General features: G+C 38.5%; 1 protein-coding gene across 12 annotated transcripts in view; it reads left to right on the top strand.

Annotated features, from left to right (window-relative positions):
- The window catches only part of Prestin (solute carrier family 26 member prestin), a 65,498-nt gene that overhangs the window by 24,417 nt on the left and 18,017 nt on the right, over window positions 1–23,064 (top strand). For 3 of the 12 annotated variants that reach the window (XM_028307097.1, XM_028307096.1, XM_028307099.1), the window contains exons 2-14: window positions 8,939–9,039; window positions 12,518–12,679; window positions 14,359–14,504; window positions 16,018–16,087; window positions 16,255–16,334; window positions 16,936–17,100; window positions 17,540–17,644; window positions 18,897–19,030; window positions 19,865–20,027; window positions 20,476–20,556; window positions 21,180–21,343; window positions 21,689–21,769; window positions 22,086–22,209. In XM_028307097.1, the coding sequence (XP_028162898.1) occupies window positions 8,939–9,039; window positions 12,518–12,679; window positions 14,359–14,504; window positions 16,018–16,087; window positions 16,255–16,334; window positions 16,936–17,100; window positions 17,540–17,644; window positions 18,897–19,030; window positions 19,865–20,027; window positions 20,476–20,556; window positions 21,180–21,343; window positions 21,689–21,769; window positions 22,086–22,209 (1,576 nt within the window). Of the gene's footprint in view, window positions 1–1,861; window positions 2,050–2,471; window positions 2,604–6,635; window positions 6,781–8,938; window positions 9,040–12,517; window positions 12,680–14,358; window positions 14,505–16,017; window positions 16,088–16,254; window positions 16,335–16,935; window positions 17,101–17,539; window positions 17,645–18,896; window positions 19,031–19,864; window positions 20,028–20,475; window positions 20,557–21,179; window positions 21,344–21,688; window positions 21,770–22,085; window positions 22,210–23,064 lie in introns of those variants that run through there. The other 9 variants (XM_028307093.1, XM_028307089.1, XM_028307094.1 and 6 more) reach the window with 7 other exon arrangements.

Raw genomic sequence — 23,064 nt, 5'->3', positions numbered from 1 at the left:
TAGCCCATAGGCTTGTGAAGTTGAAGAATTTAAATTCTTCAAATGTGGTTTATTGGTTTAGGCTTAAAATTGTAATAAACAAATAGTTACTCTCGAATTTATAACTATAAATATTGCTTTTAATAAACTACTAAAACAAATGTAATGGTTTAACAAAATTGCCTCAACTTCTGCTTTCATAATAGTCTGTACATACAATAATACTTTTATCTTATGTTTAAATAGTAATTAAGTTAAATAAATAAGTTGTCACAAATTAAAACAATTTATGAATATCAAGTACACGGGGTCGCTTGAAATGAGGTCAGAAGCGCATGCACAGTGCATGGCGTGGAAGCGAACAGAATGCTGTGGTATGCATGCTTCTTGAGGTGGTTGATAACCTCTACAGTTACTATAGTTACAGCTGTCCAGCAAAAAAAGAAATCTATACCTACTTACTAATGTAGTCGTAATATTTTTTTTTATAACTTGTGTCATTGTAATGTTTGTGATGAGAAAATAAAGACTATTTATTATTATTATAATGTAGAGCTAAAGAGTTTGTTTCTTTGATTGAACGCGCTAATCTCTGGAACTACTGGTTCATTTTCTTTTTCAAAACTCTTTATGTTGGATAGCCCATTTATCGAAAAGGTTTATGATACGAGTATAACATAACCAAACTATGACAAAAAAGGGGCGGGAGCAGCATTGACAAATATTGTAAAAACGGGAAAAACGATTGAATATTCTTCTTTTTTTAATATTGTGTAACATAAAATACTTTTTAAAAGGCACTACGTGTACTTGACTTTGTGCGTAAATAAGATAATTTAAGTATCTAGGTAAGTACATTTATTTTACGGTTTGATAACAATCTTCGACTTACGTCAACGCACAGATAGGATGGGAACACATGGCAGGCAATCGATGTAATCAGAGATGATTGCAGTTATCATCTCAATAATATATCGAAGGTCATCTAGATTGGTGGTTGACGCACGTTGTGGTGGTGGGTTCGAATCCGCAGGAGGGCAAATCCTAATATAGAGTAGCTTCATCCCGCAACTTCACGCCTATAAAGTCAATAAATATAATTAATTTCCGCTCGCAGCACAGCTAGGATGCGTTATGCCTAACTTATCGCTCACGCATCCTGCGTTACATTTGTATTTTTCGACTAAAATCGATATTACTTATATCAGGATAAGATAATATCGCAATCGTGACACGTGCATCCTACGAGTAGCTCTGCAAAACAGAAACTCTTCAAAAGCTCAAAATTGTAACGTTGCTTATTTACTTCCAAAAGCATTTAATTTCATTTGCATAGTATTCCCAAGTAATTGAAAAATTCCTAATACTAACTTGCATCCTATGGGATCCAAGTTATTCCACCCCATCATGGTTGCTTGTTGCGACAAAGTTTAATTTATTATTGTAAAAATAAAAACTTTACGTGACAGACGTTCATATTTTAAATAAACATAATATTTTCATATTTTATGTAACTCGAATTTTAGAGAGCATTTAATATTAACCCTATCACTGCTTCAGGGTAGTGTGGTCGATTGCTGCAAAGTCTGTGTATTATCATAATGTTAGATAAGTATAGATGGCTAAAATTAGACACAAATTAATTATTCTTAAACACACTTCCAAAAACCCCAATCAAAGTAGCAGATAAATATGTATGGGTTTTTTGCCCACCATGAGAGCTGAGATCATCCCATAACCTGCGCTCCATCGAAATGCCTTACTTATCTCTGTTGACTATTGTACCAAGATTATGTGTGTATTAGCCAGTTAGCTGATTGTAAAGCTTAACTTTTCAAACCAAATATATTCCGTACTAACCAGGGTTTTTTGATAGTTTACCAGTGTTAGTTAGCTTCGGCAGTTACGCGGTTAAAAACCCCTGTAGCTCAACAAAATCTTTCATTGTAGGGTAATTTAGCATTTGGTTCTAAAGTGTAGTCATTAAAATTTTAATTAAATATTATATTAACTGCGCAATAATATTTGAATTAAATTATTTTCGATTATTTGGAAATAACTCGCAATAATGTAAGTAGACTACGAATTCTTTGTTCAACGTTAAAATTATGTCGAATAACAAATGTCTTCACAATAATTCAAAAATAATCGGAAGTTATTAAAGAGAAAGAAACTACATTACTGTATTTAAAAATATTAAAACTGAAACAAATAATTACTTACTTAGATTGGAGTATTATCCTTACTTATTAATCTAGGGAGCTTTTTAAGAACACTTTCTTATTAGGCACTTACTTACACATACGAGTATATGACAATCTGAAAACTGAGTTTTCTTTTAAAAGTTTATCAATTCTTAGTTACAATATTAAATATGAAAAGAAACAAAACAGTTCCTTAAAACCTTTACATTTTATGAATTAGGGGCTTAGGACCAGGAATGACACAACATTTTAACTAAAAATTGCAACAAAATAATAACATTAACACAGTACTAATCTTAGTTTTAGTTGCAACCGTTATGTGGCATTAATTGCTTAATTAAATAGTATTAAAATGAAAAACTCAAGTAACGAAAAGACAGAGAGTGAATGGGAGAAGGAAAAATTGGACCCGAATGCATGGTAAGTTGTTTTACTAAGAATACGCTTTTTTTATGTTCAGTCTTTGCTATCCCACTGTCCCACTACTGGGCTTCCCCCAGAATTTCTACAAATAGTTACGTAAGCCTAATCAAAATTGTCTTTATATACCTATTGTTTTTACTTGATTATTTATTTTACAGTAACTAAAGTCATGACATTTTTGATTAAAGAATTAGTTACCTAATTAAAAAAAAACCAATTGAATCCAATCTCAGGTCAAAGGCAGGATTTTTTTATGGGACTAAGATACATAAATTCACGTTAAGTAGATACAGATCTAAAGAATAGAAGGAATTTCGAAAATAAGGATCGAAAATAACACAATGGATAGAATACTTACAATAACAAGATACAATCTGAACGATAATTTCTAAGGTCGTTGATAATGCAATATGATTGATAATTTGATACATATCTCAAGATGATTAATCACAATACAAATCATTCCGCAGTCTGATGTTTGATATGAAGTCTGAAACTTAACCATCAAGAAAGATTGTTATCATACGCGAAATCAAATCTCCATGTTTATGAAAATGCGTCGATCAACTGAAGGTTAAATAAGAAAATCGGTAAAAAGTAAAATAACTTTTAATAAATAAGTATTAGAGCCATATTTATTATTGGTTGCCTGAATATTTATTACACACACGTAACGCCGGCTCGTATCAGACTAGCTCTTTTAACAAAATGTGATTTTGCTTATACTTTTCTGTGAGGCGTCCAAGAACCATTCGGTAAATAAATATACAGACAAGATCAGACAACACATCAGGCACATTTTTGTTGTAAAAAAACATACGGGTCGAATTGAGAACCTCCTCCTTTTTTTGAAGTCGGTTGATAACCTCTATTACAACATCATAAGATCCCACAGTGTATAGCGGTCAGCTTTAATCTACACTTAGTAACTAGAATTGATTACTGTTTATTAGTTCACACACTAAATAGACTGAGATACTATGTAACTTAAACTTAGGAATAGTGCGATAACAAACTCGGTAACAGAAAATTTAATATAGCATGCTGTAAGCATGGCTGTAAGTGCATTCCAAATATAACTGTTGCCGAATACTTGGTGTGAAATTGAAATTGAAACAAACGCGTGTAAAATTGTCCAAGCATAATTTTAAATTAAAAAACACGTCCCAAATACGAGTATAATTAACTTTCCTACCTTCCACAACTTCGGAATAGCCTCTGAATTGGTCGCTGGCTGTTGAGAAGAAGTGATCGAAGAAACTGTATACTTTTATACATANTATACATGCCGCAAAGGCAAAGGCCTATACCATTAAAATCAGTTCGTTCGTTCGTTTCAGCAGTCCACAGCTGGACAAGCCTCCCCAAGGTTTTCCACAAAGACCGGTCCTGCGCCGCCCGCATCCAGGCACGTCCCGCGACCTTCACGAGATCGTCGGTCCACCTAGTGGGATGCCTACCCACACTACATCTTCCGGCTCGTGGTCGCCCCTCGAGAACGTTAGTCAAAATCAGTTAGTTAATAATAATTTCATATCTACATTTAACATTTCCCTACACTGAGTAAACATAGATACGCTTGCTTAGCTGACAAAGTTGAACTCAGGTCGAAGCATTATCTTATCAAATACGTTAAAAAAATCTATCAAACTGTTATCATAGAGTTGTGGAACCTAGAAGAGGCATTTTTAAAAGACCATTAATACGTATTTTTGGACAACATTGTGATGTTATGTGTAACATTTCCTAAAGAAAACAAACCGAAGTGAGAACCTCCTCCTTTTTGTAGTCGGTTAAAAAAATGTTTCTAGCCTTCAGCCTTCAGTACAAGATAGTTAAGCCCAGTTTCCACTAAAATAGAGAGGAGAAGAAATCAGAGGAGATGTGTTTTAAATAACCATAATAATTTCGCTATTTTTACAAGCTTTATATTGACTTCACTTGTTAGTATGTGTGGAACAAATCTTGCAACTGAATTTAAGACCAGTTCTCCTCAACCGATTGAGCTGAAATTTGGTATACTTATGTAAGTACGATGACAATGCAATATTATGGTACCATTGAGCTGGTCTGATGATGGAGTCGGGAGGTGGCCATAGGAACTCCTAAACAAAACGGCGGAAACTCATCGAGTTTGGGTTCGTTGGATTTGTCTTTTCGAGCACTTTAGTGTTAGATAATGTCCAGGGTCCTAAGATTAAGATATAACTAAAAAGTGTAAAATAAAATTATAATAAAAATAAACTTTTTTAAAAACAAGCTTTTATTCTGAATCTCGAAAGCTTGTAGCGCAAACAAAAAAAAAGAGGAATAAATTCCATGCGCGATACAAACTTTCGAAATTCAGAATAAAAGCTTGTTTTTAAAAAAGTTTATTTTTATTATAATTTTATATTTCCTCACTCCGTTTCGGTTCGGAAATCTGATTCTATTCTACTTACTCTCACAGGCTTTACACTAGTCTAGGTGGACCGACGATCTGTCGAAGGTCGCGGAAGGTGCCTAGACGCGGGCGGCACAGGACCGGTATTTGTGGAAATCCTTGGGGGAGGCCTTTGCCCAGCAGTGGGCGTAATTTGGCTGAAATGAACATCTGCTCTCATCTCTCTTGAGAAGAGAAGATAATAATATTCTCCTGTTCAATTTGGCGGTAACCTGGCTTTAACCAGGCCCCTCTTTCCCACTGGGCAATCTGGGCAGGCCCAGGGCCCCGCGATCGTGAAGGCCCCGTCTGTTCTAATAAAAGACCTTTCTCCAGATGAGAAGGGCCTCCCTTGATCCTTATGTGCCCAGGGCCCCTAGTAGGTTAAAGACGGCCCTAGCTTTAACGATGTGATCTTAAAGTTAGAGAACTTTCTGAAAATGAAACTGATCAGGCTCTAGATAATCACGATTCGTTATTAGGTTTAAGGTCGTTATCGCTATACTAAAGCTTAATCGAAATGTTAATATTTATTTACATACTCGTGTAGTAAAAGTTGGACATTAATGTTGTTATTTATCGTACTTGTATAAGCATAATTAAATTATTATAATCAGTCATGTGACAGCCATTAAAGTCTATATTTTCCTGATGAATCGGGAGTACCTTATCTCGAATTCTCGATATAATTTATTAAGAACTAGCTTTTGCCTGCGGCTTTACCCGCGTGAAATTCAGTTTGTCACTAATCATTATAAATTAAGCCTTTATGTAACTCTGATGCATAAACAATAAAACTGAAAATTTTCATCAAAAGTTCGTTCAGTAGTTTTTTCGTGAAAGAGTAACAAACATATTTTATTTATTATAAAGCTTGTATATACATAATTTTAATTTTTACCCTTTTTTTTATTTAGTTATAGTTTAGTTTAGTAGTTATTTGTTACCATTTTGTTGTATATATGTATGTAAAGATAAATTAAACAATACTTACTACAAACATACATCCATACATTAACACGAACTTTCGCATTCATAATATTATACTTATTAAGACTATGTAGAATATAGTTTTCATGATAAATAAACAGATTTTTACAGGCTTTCGCAAATAAATCAATTAACCTCTAACTCTAAAATACTTTTTGTCCCTTCTAGTAACTATTTCATTATTGAACTTTTTATTAAAATGTGCCAACAGTTGACCACTGGCTAGGCATTTCGTTATCATGGATTCAGTGCCGCCGGGGCCAACAGACGCAAACCATGTCAATATAACGTTTTAGTTAATTTGTTAACTAATAAAATAATCTAAATTATAGAGTGCTAATTTAAAAAAAAAGTAGTTCATAATTTTACGCAAGAAAATTAAAAATGACAGCGTTTTGTGATTGAAAAAGTGAAATTGAATGAAACTTCGTGAATTATAATTTATTTTGAGTGTATTAAGTTACTTAAAGTAAATAATTTTAATTAAATAGTGTTTATTTGATTCTCTTTAGTGTAAAACTTTTTTGAATAAAAGTTTAATGGCTACACATAATCTGTGTGACTGTGATAGTGCAAACAATAAAAAGCTTTATTGCCTACACTTTATAATACAAAATCAATTTTCATGACCATTTGAGTTAGTGACAAATAAAAAATGCGTATGAAAAAAACGTTCCTGTTTTTTGAAAAAGATTTCGCGGACACAGAAAATGAACCACTATTGCGTGACCCAGATAGTGACGATGATGATGATGAAAACTGGTAAGCTTTGAGAAATTACTAAAATACATACAAAGTATAATAGCCAAACCAGTGTAGCATTTTCAATTTAGTGTCCCACCTGGTCCAACAGTCCCTGGTCCCACCTGGGAATCGAACCTAGGGATCGGCAGGGCTCAACTGTTATGACTATTAGAACACTTAATGCGCACAATAAAATGACTAACAGCTTTTTTTTTAATCAAAAACAAACTTAGAAAAAGAAGCACATCAAAATGAAATCACATTTTCCAAAAATTTATCTGTAAACAATCTTAGTTAAGAAACTTAAGGATCTTATCAGACAGTTTTTGATAAAAAAAAATTCACTGTACATTTACGATCATTGAATGCAAATAATATGTTGAGAGTTTAACGAATCACAGAGTCTCTGCTAAATGTTACACATTACATAAAATTAACAGCATGTAAACTAAAATGATTGATAACACTATCAACAAAATGTATAGCAGGAAAAATAATAATCAAAAGTGGTTCACTGTGGTCAGAATCTAAATATAAAATATATTTTTTGGTCATGATAGGAAACATGGGTTTGAGATAAAAAAAAATAAGATTGCTCACAAATACATGTGATGCGGTGTATCAAGGATACGTACCTAAGGATTACATAATACTAGGAATTTACACAGACTTATTAATAGACTAGCTATGCCCCGCAGTGTTACCCGCGGTTAAACGTAGCCTATTATTATGTTAATCCAGGGTGTCAGCTAACTCCATACCAAATTTTATTAACATCGCTCCATCGTTTAGACGTGAAGAAGTAACGAAGATACACACAAACTTTCGCCTTTTTAATATTTAAAGTGTGATACAACTTCGATTCGACTTCTTAGGATGGCAGCGATCGCCTCTTGTCACCGGTCGTCTGCCAGGGTTCTGGTGGGACAAATTCTAACTTGACCCTCAGCAGTTCATCTGTAGTAAAAGTCCAACCAAAGACCACAGAAGAAAACAAGTTTGCAATGCTTTAAATATCATCCATCATGAATCATATTTTNCACATTTTCAAGAATCTGTAAAAAATCTTAGTTAAGAAACTTAAGGATCTTATCAGACAGTTTTTGATAAAAAAAAATCACTGTACATTTACGATCATTGAATGCAAATAATAGGTATGTTGAAAGTTTAACGAATCACAGATTCTCTGCTAAATGTTAAACATTACATAAAATTAACAGCATGTAAACTAAAATGATTGATAACACACTATCAACAAAATGTATAGCAGGATAAATAATAATCAAAAGTGGTTCACTGTGGTCAGAATCTAAATATAAAATAAATTTTTTGGTCATGATAGGAAACATGGGTTTGAGATAAAAAAAAAAAGATTGCTCACAAATACATGTGATGCGGTGTATCAAGGGTCCCTAAGTATTACATAATACTAAGACTTTAGCTATGCCCCGCAGTGTTACCCGCGGTAAAATGTAGCCTATGTGTCAATCCAGGGTGTCAGCTAACTCCATACCAAATTTTATCAAAATCGCTTTAGCCGTTTAGACGTGAAGAAGTAACGAAGATACACACAAACTTTCGCCTATTTAATATTAGTGTGATACAACATCGATTCGACTTCATAAGATGGCTGCGATCGCCTTTTGTCACCTGCCGCCTGCCAGAACCCTGGTGGGACAAATTCTAACTTGCCCCTCAGCAGTTCATCTGTAGTAAAAGTCCCACCAAAGACCACAGAAGAAAACAAGTTCGCAATGCTTCAAATATCATCATATCATCATTTNCATATTTTCAGCCATAGGACGTCCACTGCTGAACATAGGCCTCCCCCAATGATTTCCATGTTGATCGATTGGTATCAGACTGCGTCCAACGCCTTCCTGCTGCCTTTATGATGTCGTCGGTCTATCTTATGGGTGGACGTCCCACGCTGCGTTTCCGGTACGCATTTTGTATCCTAAACATGTTTTTTTTTGATGGAGGGAGATCGTGCGGAGAGTTGTATCCTTCTACAACCGATGTCAACAACGCCTCAACGTGGCCACGACCGCTCTGCCAAGAGCTTAACGAATAAGAAGAAACAATTTTGTGGAATAGAACCAGGATATTTCGAAGGGGAATCTAGTGACTTATCCAGAAAGGTGTGTTATTAATACGTATCCTTCTTTGCCCCCAGGAACCAGCCACGCCCCAGCCAGCAGTTCAACGTGATCCGACGGGTGTACCAGCAGGATGCATTGAACAAGGATGCCGACTACCAGTACCCTGAGAAACCCTGTAAGTTAAACCTTGACCAGATTCAAATTCTCTCATCATCATATTCCGGTACAGGTAACCTAACTTCCCGCGGGACTGAAAAATGGTGCGGGATCTCCGAATACCGATATTGGATGCCATTATATCAGTCAGAGGACGTCCACTGCTAAACATAGACCGCCTTTATGATTTCTGGGTAGGCTGGTTGGTAGAGGAATGCTTCCAGCACCTTCCTACAACCTTTATATGGTCATCTGTCCACCAGTGACAGTCCCACCGGTGTCGTCAATTTCTTTATTAGTACTTTATGTAGGCCCTATTCAGGTCACTATTACCATCCTAATTAATATAGTTTGCTCTACCACCACGTCGGAACAACATATCGCCTGAATAATGACTCTCCATAAAATGAAAAGTTTTTTTTTAAAGAGGCTCAAGGATGCATAATTAGGGTTTTTTATAAGTGATTGATAGTAAAGGCCAATCTGAAACAATCTCCACACAATTTTCCGACATTTCTCCATGTTAGCAGACTAGCGCAGTCAGATACATGCGCATCATCAGGTTATTTAGTCTTTACTGTAGGAGTATGATCATCTTTAATTTACCAGAGACAAATAGAGTCTAATATCCCCCATGAGTAAAAAGATCTGATCTGTTTTTTTCTTTGGAAAAAATAATTTGTTAATCGGTCATTTATGGAAAGTAGTATAGAAAGTATTGCCATACTTATTTACTGTTTGTATTCTAATAACATGCAGCTAACGAGATGATAAAGGACTTATGCATTTAGATAACAGTGAAACTAAATGGGTTGTTTAAGTATGTTACAATGTACATGTTGTTTATGTTAGTTGTTGATAGCTGACTATCCTCTTGCCCTGATTCTTACCGGGATTTGTATAAACTGATAGNTCAAGTCACTATTACCATCCTAATTAATATAGTTTGCTCTACCATCACGTCGGAACAACATATCGCCTGAATAATGACTCTCCATAAAATGAAAAGTTTTTTTTTAAAGAGGCTCAAGGATGCATAATTAGGGTTTTTTATAAGTGATTGATAGTAAAGGCCAATCTGAAACAATCTCCATACAATTTTCCGACATTTCTCCATGTTAGCAGACTAGCGCAGTCAGATACATGCGCATCATCAGGTTATTTAGTCTTTTCACTATAGGAGTATGATCATCTTTAATTTACCAGATACAAATAGAGTAGTAAAAAGATCTGATCTGTTTTTTTCTTTGGAAAAAATAATTTGTTAATCGGTCATTTATGGAAAGTAGTATAGAAAGTATTGCCATACTTATTTACTGTTTGTATTCTAATAACATGCAGCTAACGAGATGATAAAGGACTCATGCATTTAGATAACAGAGAAACTAAATGGGTTGTTTAAGTATGTTACAATGTACATGTTGTTTATGTTACTTGTTGATAGCTGACTATCCTCTTGCCCTGATTCTTACCGGGATTTGTACAAACTGATAGGTAGTCATAATTTATCAGAGGCAAATGGACTTTACTTATATTTTGACTCTACTCATATTTTGAGTCTTTTTCATGGAAATGTACTCTATATTTACAATACTCATGACTATAAAACATAGTACTTTATAACATTAGATCCAGCGTAAACTCTCTGTCCAAATAAAAATCCTCATCCAATGATTTCCTGCAACCTTTATAAGATCAAATACCTACCTGCCTTACTTTGCATCATCATCATTTCAGCCACAGGACGTCCACTGCTGAACATAGGCCTCCCCCAATGTTTTCCACATCGCCCGGTTGGTAGCTAGCGGCCTGTTTCCAGCACTTTCCTGCTACCTTTATTGTATAACCTTAACTTCGAACGCCTCCTATATTCTTCTGATTAATTTCGTTGCGGTTCCAATGACAGTTTAACTTTCTCCCGAGACAAACTGGACCTTCATTGGTTGGGTTTTTATGGCGGTCAAGCTGTAGATCTAGGTACACANGTCGTCAATTTCTTTATTAGTACTTTATGTAGGCCCTATTCAAGTCACTATTACCATCCTAATTAATATAGTTTGCTCTACCATCACGTCGGAACAACATATCGCCTGAATAATGACTCTCCATAAAATGAAAAGTTTTTTTTTAAAGAGGCTCAAGGATGCATAATTAGGGTTTTTTATAAGTGATTGATAGTAAAGGCCAATCTGAAACAATCTCCATACAATTTTCCGACATTTCTCCATGTTAGCAGACTAGCGCAGTCAGATACATGCGCATCATCAGGTTATTTAGTCTTTTCACTATAGGAGTATGATCATCTTTAATTTACCAGATACAAATAGAGTAGTAAAAAGATCTGATCTGTTTTTTTCTTTGGAAAAAATAATTTGTTAATCGGTCATTTATGGAAAGTAGTATAGAAAGTATTGCCATACTTATTTACTGTTTGTATTCTAATAACATGCAGCTAACGAGATGATAAAGGACTCATGCATTTAGATAACAGAGAAACTAAATGGGTTGTTTAAGTATGTTACAATGTACATGTTGTTTATGTTACTTGTTGATAGCTGACTATCCTCTTGCCCTGATTCTTACCGGGATTTGTACAAACTGATAGGTAGTCATAATTTATCAGAGGCAAATGGACTTTACTTATATTTTGACTCTACTCATATTTTGAGTCTTTTTCATGGAAATGTACTCTATATTTACAATACTCATGACTATAAAACATAGTACTTTATAACATTAGATCCAGCGTAAACTCTCTGTCCAAATAAAAATCCTCATCCAATGATTTCCTGCAACCTTTATAAGATCAAATACCTACCTGCCTTACTTTGCATCATCATCATTTCAGCCACAGGACGTCCACTGCTGAACATAGGCCTCCCCCAATGTTTTCTACATCGCCCGGTTGGTAGCTAGCGGCCTGTTTCCAGCACTTTCCTGCTACCTTTATTATAACCTTAACTTCGAACGCCTCCTATATTCTTCTGATTAATTTCGTTGCGGGTCCAATGACAGTTTACCTTTCCCCCGAGACAAACTGGACCTTCATTGGTTGGGTTTTTATGGCGGTCAAGCTGTAGATCTAGGTACACAGGAGTTGCAGCGGTGGGAACGAGAGGTAGGAATAGTCCCGTACCTTTATTTTATGGACGACTAATTTTTGCCCGCGGCTTCACCCGCGTGAAATTTAATTTGTCACCGATCGTCATAAATTATAGCCTATATGTTAATCTGGGTTATAAACAATAATACTGTAAAGTTTCATCAAAATCCGGTCAGTAGTTTTTGCGTGAAAGAGTAACAAACATCCAGACATCCAAACTTTCGTATTTATTTATAATATTAAGTAAGTAGGACATACTCCACTCCAGAACCTTGCTATCCCATCGGGCCGTCAGTTCTGCGGTTCTGCGTACTATGTGCCCTGCCCATTTCAACCTCAGCTGTACGGTGTACTTTGTACCTTCAAATATTCATCACCATGAATCTTGTTCCAGTGGGCTACCGGTGCAAGAAGGCAGTAATAGGCTGCGGTTTCGGAGAATGCCTGTCCAACTCCATCCCCATCCTGCGATGGCTGCCCAAGTACGACTTCAAAGCCAACCTGATGGGAGACCTGATAGCTGGCGCCACTACTGCCGTCATGCACATACCCCAAGGTAGGTGGTGTAGAATAGAAACGATATTTAGCAATTTAAAACTAGCAATATAATTACGCGCGAGCGATAAGGATGGGTATTGGGTAGCTTGAGGTCATTGGACGAAATTCTACGTGCTCGGCGACCGGTATTTACTATCACATAATTGGTACCCTAGATTGCATGAATTTAAATTACCAAGTGAGATGCAGTCATATTAGTGGCAAGCACCTAAATAAATCTTAAAAATAACTAAACTTCTATAAAATATCACTTTGAGATGATATGTTCAAATAAAACTCTAGGGGATCTCCAAAAAGGGGCAGAAAGTCCGATCAGACCAAAATAACCAAATTTTCTATTAAAAGAAATCATTTATTAACAGACAATAATATTGTTAAAGTCGCTTATTTGTTTCACTTTTTCAAACAAAGGCCATACATGGTATTTCTGGAAACAAAGATTCTTTTACAGATTTGAGGTGTTAATTTACATGACCTTCAGATTTGAGAACAATCAATTTTCAGCATTAATATGTGAAATTGACAATTATCCTAATTGGAATAATAATAATTACAATTGTTTTGCTACACGTGAATTCAAATACATCCTTAGCGATGACTAAAGCCGGGTCTGCAGCGCGTGTTTTGCCGTACAATCAACAAAAACATTAATTTGTACACTGTTGACCCGGCTATGTTGTTAAATTATGTTTTTAATAAATCAATGTTGCCATTTAGCTTGAAAAACTTTATTAAATCACTTTAATTTAGCCCTGGAAGTCTGAAAACCGAGTTAGTTTTTTGAAATCAATGGTCATTGAGTTTGGAACTAGTGACATCGTAGGTTCCCTCTACCATACAAAAGCTATGGGATATTCAATGCAGACATCCCATAAAAAGTAGAGTCAATAAAAAATATCGTAGGCGCCAGCACTGTAGAGTAACGTCCGTATTCAAAACGATGCTTGCTTAAGTGAAGCAGCAAATTGAACGCACAGCGTTTAGTAGAGCTCTGTGATTGGTTCGTGTGTCTCATAGTAATGTTTGTGAATACGGGCGTAAGTTCCTATCACTCCACCAGTGGTGCCATTAAGTATAAAAATATATCCCCCGTTGCCTGTGGGTGGTGTCAATCAACTATAGCTCTTGTGCATAAAGTTCCAAAATACTGAACTGTCCTATCCATGACATTGACAGCGGGGCGCCACCGTCTATACCGGATCGCTGGTTCCGATTTTTGCCATGTTGGAAACCATATAGTTGAACGATGGTAGCGCCCCCCTGTCATTGAGTTTGGTGGGACAGTTCAGCGTGGGTCATCTATAACCGAGTCAGTGCCTGAGCTACGGGAGGGGTGGCATTAATATGGCTTGACAGAACATAGTCGAAGTCTCGCTGACGTTTGACATGACGTTTGACATCACAATAACACCCTCCCGTCGCCGCGCTCCCATGCTTCAACCACACCAACGCGTGAAGATCGCCATCGCCGGCGCGATCAAAGGCCAATGACAGATCGCGTGAACTGTCATAGGTCGCGCGACCTGTCATTGGCCTTTGATCGCGCCGGCGATGGCGATCTGCACGCGTTGGCGTGGTTGAAGCTGCAATTTAGCGCCTTGACCTACACCCTACATCCTTAAAAGTTAGTCTGTAAATTTCATTAAATTCACTATTTTTGTCTTTCTTGCTCCTTAGGTATGGCGTACGCGCTCCTGGCCGAAGTCCCACCGATCGTGGGGCTGTACATGGCGTTCTTCCCAGTTCTGGTGTACGTGGTGTTCGGGACATCGCCCCATGTATCCATGGGGACGTTCGCCGTGGCCTGTCTTATGGCGGGAAAGGTGAGATATGTTCGAGAGACACATATTAAAAGGGATAGATTGAAATATAAGACTTTAATTTTATCTGGGATCTTTAGTGGACCTGTATTAAAAACTAGCTTTTCGCCCGCGTGGAATTTTGTCTGTCACAGAAAAACTTTATCACGCGCACGTCCCTGTTTCAAAAACCGGGATAAAAACTTTCCTATGTCCTTTCCCGGGACTCAAACTATGTGTATGCCAAATTTCATATCAATCGGTTCAGTGGTTTAGGCGTGAAAGCAAGACAGACAGACAGACAGAGTTACTTTCGCATTTATAATATTAGTATAGATTAAACTAGAGTCTACCAATAAACTCATCATCATTTTCGATTCGGAAACATTTCACCTATTTAAAGACTAGGTATTGCCTATGCTAACGGCTGGTCGGATTTTAACAAAACTTTTACTGACAAAACTAAAGCTAATTTAGTTTAGAAAATAGTAGTTCGCGCAAAAAAGACAAGCCCCATGAAATATGAAAACCGACACAGATCGCAATTTAAGAGAGCGGTAGAACAAATGCTAGCCTACAATGAATTATCCAGCACTTAATATCAAAAGGGAAATATTCCTTTCCATCAGCCTTCATGGTTGACGTAAGGTTTCGTTGCACATTTTTAACTAAATACCCACGGACCGGGGCTTAGAAATAACGTCTATAATTTCACAGTTGAGTGATCACTGCAACTGTTACTAAATAAGTGACGTTTAAACTAGACGACGGCTAGTCAACTAGCTAAACAAACTTGACCTTCACTGGTTGGGTTTTTATTGGCGGTCAAGCTGTAGATACTGGCTGCACAGGAGTTGCAGCGGTGGGAATGATAGGTGGGAATAGTCCCGTAGTCAATTAGCTAAACAAACTTGACCTTCACTGGTTGGGTTTTTGGCGTTCAAGCTGTAGATCCTGGCTACACAGGAGTTGCAGCGGTGGGAACGAGAGGTGGGAATAGTCCCGTAGTAGTACAGACTTGACCTTTACAATTTCATAACAGACTTGTCCATTCGCCACAGTCAACTCGTCACAGAAAAATGCATGTGAAAATTCGTCACACTTCTGTATACTCGTATTTCTCGTGATAGATTGACTCGTATTTAATCAGATTTAATGACAAACTAGCTTTTTCCCGCGGCGTCGCCCGCGCTTATTTCGTTTTGGAACAAAAAGACACCAACGCGCGCGTTCTTTTTTCACCAAAACCAAACGGTATAATAAAAACGATCCTGTTTTTTCCTGGACCCTAAACAGTCAGTTACTTTCGCATGACGTACAAAAATGTGACGAATTGACTTTGTGGCAATCAGTATAACCCCCACGATAATTATCTGAAAAACGAGATGAAAGCATGAGCCACAGAGACAGACAGACCCAAAAATACAATAAAGTAGTTAGGGAGAAGCCTCACAGATCATATTTTTTTGGAAGATACAAGCAAAGAAAAAGAAAAAAAAAAGGCTTCCAATAATTTTCTCTCCCATTATTTTTTCAGGTGGTCACGCAATACTCAACACACATTGACCCTGGCAGTGCTATGAACGCTACAGCTGGTTTACCGACATGTAAGCAAACTATGTTTTTTTTCATAAGCTATGTATATTTATGTCAGCCCATTCCAGTCCAGCCTAGTACAAAATTAAGTGCCCCCTGTTTCGGACCCACAATTGCTTCAACTCAATGAATGTTTAATAAAATGTTTACTTTATTTATATGGAGTTTTTGTCCTCAGCCACAGCAGAAATGGGTGTCCCTATATACAGTCCGCAAGAAGTACTCAGCATCGTGTGTCTTGCGGTTGGAATCTTCCAGGTTTGTTGGGAATTTGTACATAAAGTTACCGGAAATCAAAAGGAGCACGTTGTAATTTTACGTTATCTTGTACTACTGAATGCCATATTGAGTTCTCTGTTCATCTATCGTGTGGTGAAGCTGCAGTTTTCAACCTAAAAACTTAGCTACTAAAGCCTGAGCCCCGATTACGGTAATTTTTAACGTCAACAATCCAGACACGCTTCTCGATTCTGCGATACGATTGGTCGTTCAACAGCGTACGTCAGCTGTTTTGACCAATCGTATCGCAGAATCAGAAACGCGTCTGGATTGTAGACGTTATAAAAGTTACCGTAATCGGGGCTCTGGTCGCGACTGTGCGACGGGCGCCCGTAGTGAGTGTGCGAGCGCGACAGCAACATAATTACGCGCGAGCGTTAAGGATGGGTAGCTTGGGGTCATTGGACAAAATTCTACGTGCTCACGGACCAGGCTTTAGCTTAAATGTGGCTTAGAATGGTACTTAGGGACTTCCAAAGGAGGATGACTCGGTGTTCTGCATTAGAAGAGGTTTCCCTTAGCAGTTGTGAACTTTCTAGAACTATAATCAAGGTTCCTTTTCCATTTCTCCTCATCCCAGGTGCTGATGTGGATCATGCGGCTCGGAGCCGTCTCCACGCTGCTCTCAGAAACGCTGGTGTCAGGGTTCACCACGGCCGCCTCCTTCCACGTGCTGGCCTCCCAACTGAAGGACCTGTTCGGACTGAAGCTGCCCAAACTGCCGAGCAATTACAAAGTTGTTTATGTGAGTGGATCAGTTTATTGTTAATAGCATTAGGCTCTTTCAAATTATGACGTTTTGAGTCGGACTCCTGTCGCCCACTTGCAGGACAAACAAAAATGTAATAAAAATGTCAGTTACAGCCAACAGTTAGTATGCGCTTGAAGCATGACTGACGTATCTACCTAAGTCCTACTGCTCAAAAAGTCTAATGTAAAAGAACCCCAAGGGCTATGTTCTCTCTAATTAGACATTTCAACTCGCGACGCAAAAAATGCGCTTTGCAATCAATTGTTAGATAAAGGAACTCTTTAGCATACTGTTTTATATTTGTCTTATTTGAAATGTTTTGCGTGTGCACCTAAACTATTTATTTATTTATTTTACTTCATAATTTCCTTTTCCCAATCCAAGATACTTAGTGTAGTAACAACATAAAATGAAACAACGTGTTTGCTTCCAGACTGTGATAGAGATATGCAAGAACATCACGAACGTGAACGTGGCGGCCTTCGTCATCTCCTTCATCACCTGCCTCGTCATCGCGCTAAACAACGAGCTCTTGAAGGTACAGTTTGTCTAAAGCCCGGTCTGTGAGCACGTAGAATTTTGTCCAATGTCCCCAAGCTACCCATCCTTATCGCTCGCGCGTAATTATATTGCTGTCGCGACTGTGCGACGGGCGCCCGCAGGCCCCGCAGTGAGTGTGCGAGCGCGACAGCAACATAATTACGCGCGAGCGATAAGGATGGATAGCTTGGGGTCATTCGATAAAATTCTACATGCTCGCAGACCAGACTATAGCCGTGATACAAATTACTAATAATATCGTTAACCCCTCGTGGTAAAATAAATATGCTTAAGTATATTTAAATACGAGTGGATTCACCACAATAGTCAAGTGGCGGCGGAGGGATTCGAATCACGAGTTGCCCAGTCCGACCCCTTCACCGTTCGGCTATCGTGGATTCAATTATAACTACTTTCCTAAGTCAATGAGGGTGGGTTATCTTTTAGTTCTCACCAGCCGGCGTCATTATATGACGCCACTGTAGAGTAGGTAAGGCAGGGTACTCACCTGTCATGTAGCACCTAACGTAGCATGTAACGTTACGTAACCAACCTTCAAGCGAGTACGGCTCGTCCACGGTCACCGGCACCGCGTATCTGGCTGCGAGCTCCTAAATCCTACTGCGAGCCGCCTTTGTGCTCGCAGTGATACCGCCAGTCGGCGGGTCGCTGCGATCTCCCTGCGAACCACGCGCGAGCAGCTCGCAGCGGGCTCGTGCCTATGTACTCACTTGATACAGTATCTGATACATTACATGCTACACGGCTAGATAAATACCCTGCTTACGGTCCTGCCATTTGCCCCTGGTGCCAACTGTTGAATCATTGGGTGGGTCAAACAAAAAAAGTATTGGTTAACAAAGTATACATTTGGGCAGTAGAATTACTACTGCCCAAATGCAACAACATTCCTAGAAAAGGGCAAGTTAAGTGCGCACCTGGCTGGAATGCGACTCTCCCTCGCACTTACCCGCGTTCGCCCATCTAGCACCAGAGCGTCGATGTGACGTCAGGGCAGCAAGGTGCGCAGTAGGGATGTTATGGATGTGTAGTTTCGGTTATGGATCGATACGATTACGGATATAGGAATTATATTATTCCGGTTACGGTTACGGAGTCTTTTATTCGGTTACGGTTACGGATATCCATAACATCCCTGGTGCGCAGTTAACTCGACCGGGTTGTAATTCAAATTGTCCGTTTCAGAGTGGTTGTATTCTGATCTAAAATTGAGTTGTTTGTGTTTCTAGCCATGGCTGAGCAAGCGCTGCCGGGTGCCGATGCCTATCGAGCTGATAGCCATCGTGGTGGGCACGCTGGTGTCGAGGTTCGCAGACCTGAAGCAGGTCTTCGGGATCGGCCTCATCGGCTCCATACCTACTGGGTGAGTCATATTATACCTAGATACAGGCCCCTCTTTCCCACTGAGCACTTTGGGCACGTACCCAGGGCCCCGCCACCGAAGGGGCCCCCGTCTGCTCGAAATACCCTTCTCCAGATTATAAGGGCCACCCTTGGTCCTTAAGTGCCCAGGGCCCCTAGTAGGTTTAAGACGGCCCTGCCTAGATATGTATGTTGCTGAAGTTATACAACCCTTTGAACTTCAAAGCACGAGTGAATAGGCCTCTTATGTCACTTCACTTTACCATAGATCGAATCATCACCCCAAGGGTGAGATTATTTCAAGAACAAATCAGGAGGCGTAGTGTGAGTTCAATATCGAGTGCGAAAATCTATTATTAATATTTTTGTTCTTAGAATGTATCCACTATGGGCGCTGTTCAATCCGTCATACTTACATTTAATGTAGTTTTTTACGTTCTCTTAAAGATTCAGAAAATTTTCGCTTTGAAAATATATTCGAGTTCCAGCAGATCAGATTATGGTCACTCCCACTCATTTTCCCGTGGATATTGTAAAAAAGTTGTTTTTTACAATATCCACAGGGATAAATAAATCACGCTTCCACGCCAAAATCTTCATTTGCCTCTGGTAAAGAGAGGATCGTGCTCCAGCAGTGGAGACTAAATCTGTGGTCTAGTGCTAAGACCGCCTGCTTCAGACCCAGAGGTCCCGAGTTCGATTCTTAGAAAAGCTTCCTCTTTGTGTTAACCGCCTCTCTAGTGCTAAGTAAGACCACTTGCTCCAGAGGTCCCGGTTCGATTTCCAGGGGAGCATCCTCGTTATGGATTAATAAGAACCTCCCCTTTTGTTCCAGCCTGCCAGTACCCCAAGTGCCTCCCGTAGAGCTGTTCCCAACGATAGCCATAGATGCCTTCACGATCACCATGGTCACCTACACCATATCGATGTCGATGTCGCTCATATTCGCCGCAAAGGAGAAGTATGAAGTGGACGCTAACCAAGAACTACTGGCGCTGGTGAGTTGATCAGTTTTTGTGATAAAATGAGTGTTGTGACAGTTGAAATTTAATTATTTTGTAATGTCTAAATACAAGGACTAGTGCCAGATAAAGATTTTTTGTTTCTTCCTTTTTTGAGGCACACCGTATGCTGAAATGGAGACTTTTTAGCACACCCTATTACATGTTTTAAATATGTATCAATTTCATTGTTTCAATGAAACGATATTCTGTTCCATATAAAAAGTATAAACATCAATTTAAGCACTTATTTCAATGCTGGACAAAGATCTACCTGATCCTTGCAATCAAAGTCCAAAGCTAAAGACAACTTGCTTCTTTATGATCTAAACTAGTTTACGATACTAAAAACTAACTGTATAGCATATCCTACCAACCAATTAGTTTTCCTGTAAATGCACTTTCAAATAAAGTGTATTAAACGTATTTTCCTTTTGTCCATCAGGGCGCCAGTAACGTGTTTGGATCCTTCTTCTCATGTGCACCGATGTGCGCCAGTTTGTCTCGCTCTTACATCCAGTATCAGGTGAGTTTTATAACTAAGATCAAAATTTTGAATTCTTGAGATCGTTGATTTTCTGAACGTGTAATGAAATCATCGATGTATATTTTTAGCGCTACGTTACCCTTTCGCAAGTTTTGAGTTAAAGCGAGGGAAATTATGTAACTGGGAACATATTTGACACCATGTGCAATATATTTTAGGGTTGTATAAAAAGGAACACAACGTCAAGCTTTGTTTAAAGCCCAATCACTTTTATAACTATTTGTAAGATTCCTTTTATTAGCTCTAAAAAGTCGGTGAACACTATTTTGTTCACTTGCGTTTTCACAATTCACTTTTCCAATGGAGGTCGAAAGAGCATACTATATTGGGAAAATATGCGAATATTAGGCCTCCCACTAACTAGAGTGGTAGTGAAGGATTTGGCCTACACACCCCACCCTAGGTAAATCGTGAACTAAAAAAGTTCAGTGAAAACGATCTTGCAGTAGAGACTATAAGGTCCAGCGCTTAACTCAGTTAGTTCCTGAGGTGGACGTTACAAAAACACCCTCACATGCCGCTCCCATACCTCAAGCGCTAAACCTGTAAATGACCTGATGTTGATGATTTTGTTTGACTGGAACTATGTATGGTGTCTCCAGGCGGGCAGCAAGACAGGCATAACCTCAGTAGTGAGCTCGCTTCTGATCCTGTGCGTGCTGCTATGGGTGGGGCCGTTCTTCGAACTGCTACCGCGGTGTGTGCTCGCTTCTATCATCGTGGTGTCGCTTAAAGGCATGTTTATGCAAGTCAAGGAGCTGGCCAAGTGAGTACAAACTTTCCTAATTCTTTACAGTCAACATGGTTTTATCCCAATTTAGAAAACCCCAATAAGTAATAAATACGAATGTATAGAAACTTGACGCGCCCAAGAAGTATTCATACTGGTCTCATAGCAGATCAATAGCTAGCTAGCTATAATTTATAATAAATTGAGTCCTCCTCTCCTGATCTTCTCTTCAATTGTCAAAAAAAGAGTATTAAAGGATGCTTCGTGCTATTCCGTCTGCTCGTTTGCCTCCTGTCATATAAAAAAAAAATACAAATACGACTCGGCACTGCAGTTTAAATCTTCACACCAATTTATTGTAAAGTTGGGTCGCACTTACAGATTCTGGAAGCTCAGCAAGTTAGATGCAGTGGTGTGGCTGGTCACGTTCCTCATCACGGTGCTAGTCAACATTGATATTGGGTAAGCAATCTTAAACTTAATCAAATAAATTCTAACAAATATGTGACCAGGACCTTCCAAAGACTCCCCTGGTAAAGATGGCGACCTGGAAAATCCTAAACAGGCTATCAGGAACAGACTAGGATTTTGGAATTTATGATGCTAATCTTTCGCCTAGTTTAAATTTTGAAAAATCTACTGTTTCTGATGGAAAACGACCTTTCACTTACCTGATGCCTACTTCTACCATTGACGGACACATTGATATACCCATCAAAATTTTATTGTATATTTTTTAGCTTTGCCCCAGCGTTACAAGATTCAATTTTGATTGCAGACTAGGAGCTGGTCTGCTAGCCAGCGTGGGAGCCCTATTCTGTCGGTCGCAGAAGCCCTACACGTGTCTGCTAGGCCGTGTGCTTGACACAGACCTGTATCTGGACACCAAGCGGTACAGAGCCGTAAGTAACATTTCATCAGTGTACTTTCATTTCTCAACATAAATGATTATAAGGTCCAGCCATATTATGTCGCATAACTTAGTCACTTCTTCTGGAGGGTGTTTTTTTTTTGTTACGTCAAATGTTAGTGAGACTTCAGATTTGTAAGCTCTGTCACGTATTATGTCAAAAACACCCCTCCCGTGCTGCTATAGTTCCAAAATACTGAACTGTCCTATCGATGACATTGACAGCGGGGCGCCACCGTCAATACCGAATCGCTGGTTCCGATTTTTGCCATGTTGGAAACCATAAAGTTGAACGATGGTAGCGCCCCCCTGTCATTGAGTTTGGCGGGACAGTTCAGCGTGGGTCATCTATACCATACCTCGGGCACTAGATCTATAATTTCTTGACATATTCTATTTATAGCCTGACCAGGAACATAAAAACCCTGGCATAGAGGCGCGTCAATTGCATTTGATAGTGCAACACTGAGTACAGTCGTACCTGTGTTAAATTAGTAGGCTAACTTTATGTATCAGGATTCAGAATTACGGGCTAATTTGATATTTTCATAAATTAACGAAAATATATTATTATAGGTAACCTGATTTAAATAAATGAAATGAAACCATCAATCGTGCTAGTAGAATTTATTTTATTATTCATCAATAATCAAATTCAGAACTTGAATATTCAACTGCAATGTCTGCTCATGAACGCTTCAAACTCGGTACTTCTTTTCCAATCCCATAAAATTCAACACATAGAAAGTGACAAAAATTTTAAAATAGGTAGTTGAAACAAACCACAGCTAAGGACAATGGGCAAAATGGTACCCGGCTCCAATAGATATGCTTCTAGTGTCATTTG

Source organism: Ostrinia furnacalis, unplaced genomic scaffold, assembly GCF_004193835.3.
Source record: "Ostrinia furnacalis isolate ACB-3 unplaced genomic scaffold, ASM419383v2 OfSCF2094, whole genome shotgun sequence".
Taxonomy (NCBI): Eukaryota; Metazoa; Arthropoda; class Insecta; order Lepidoptera; family Crambidae; genus Ostrinia; species Ostrinia furnacalis.
This window is presented reverse-complemented; position numbering and strand designations above follow the sequence as displayed.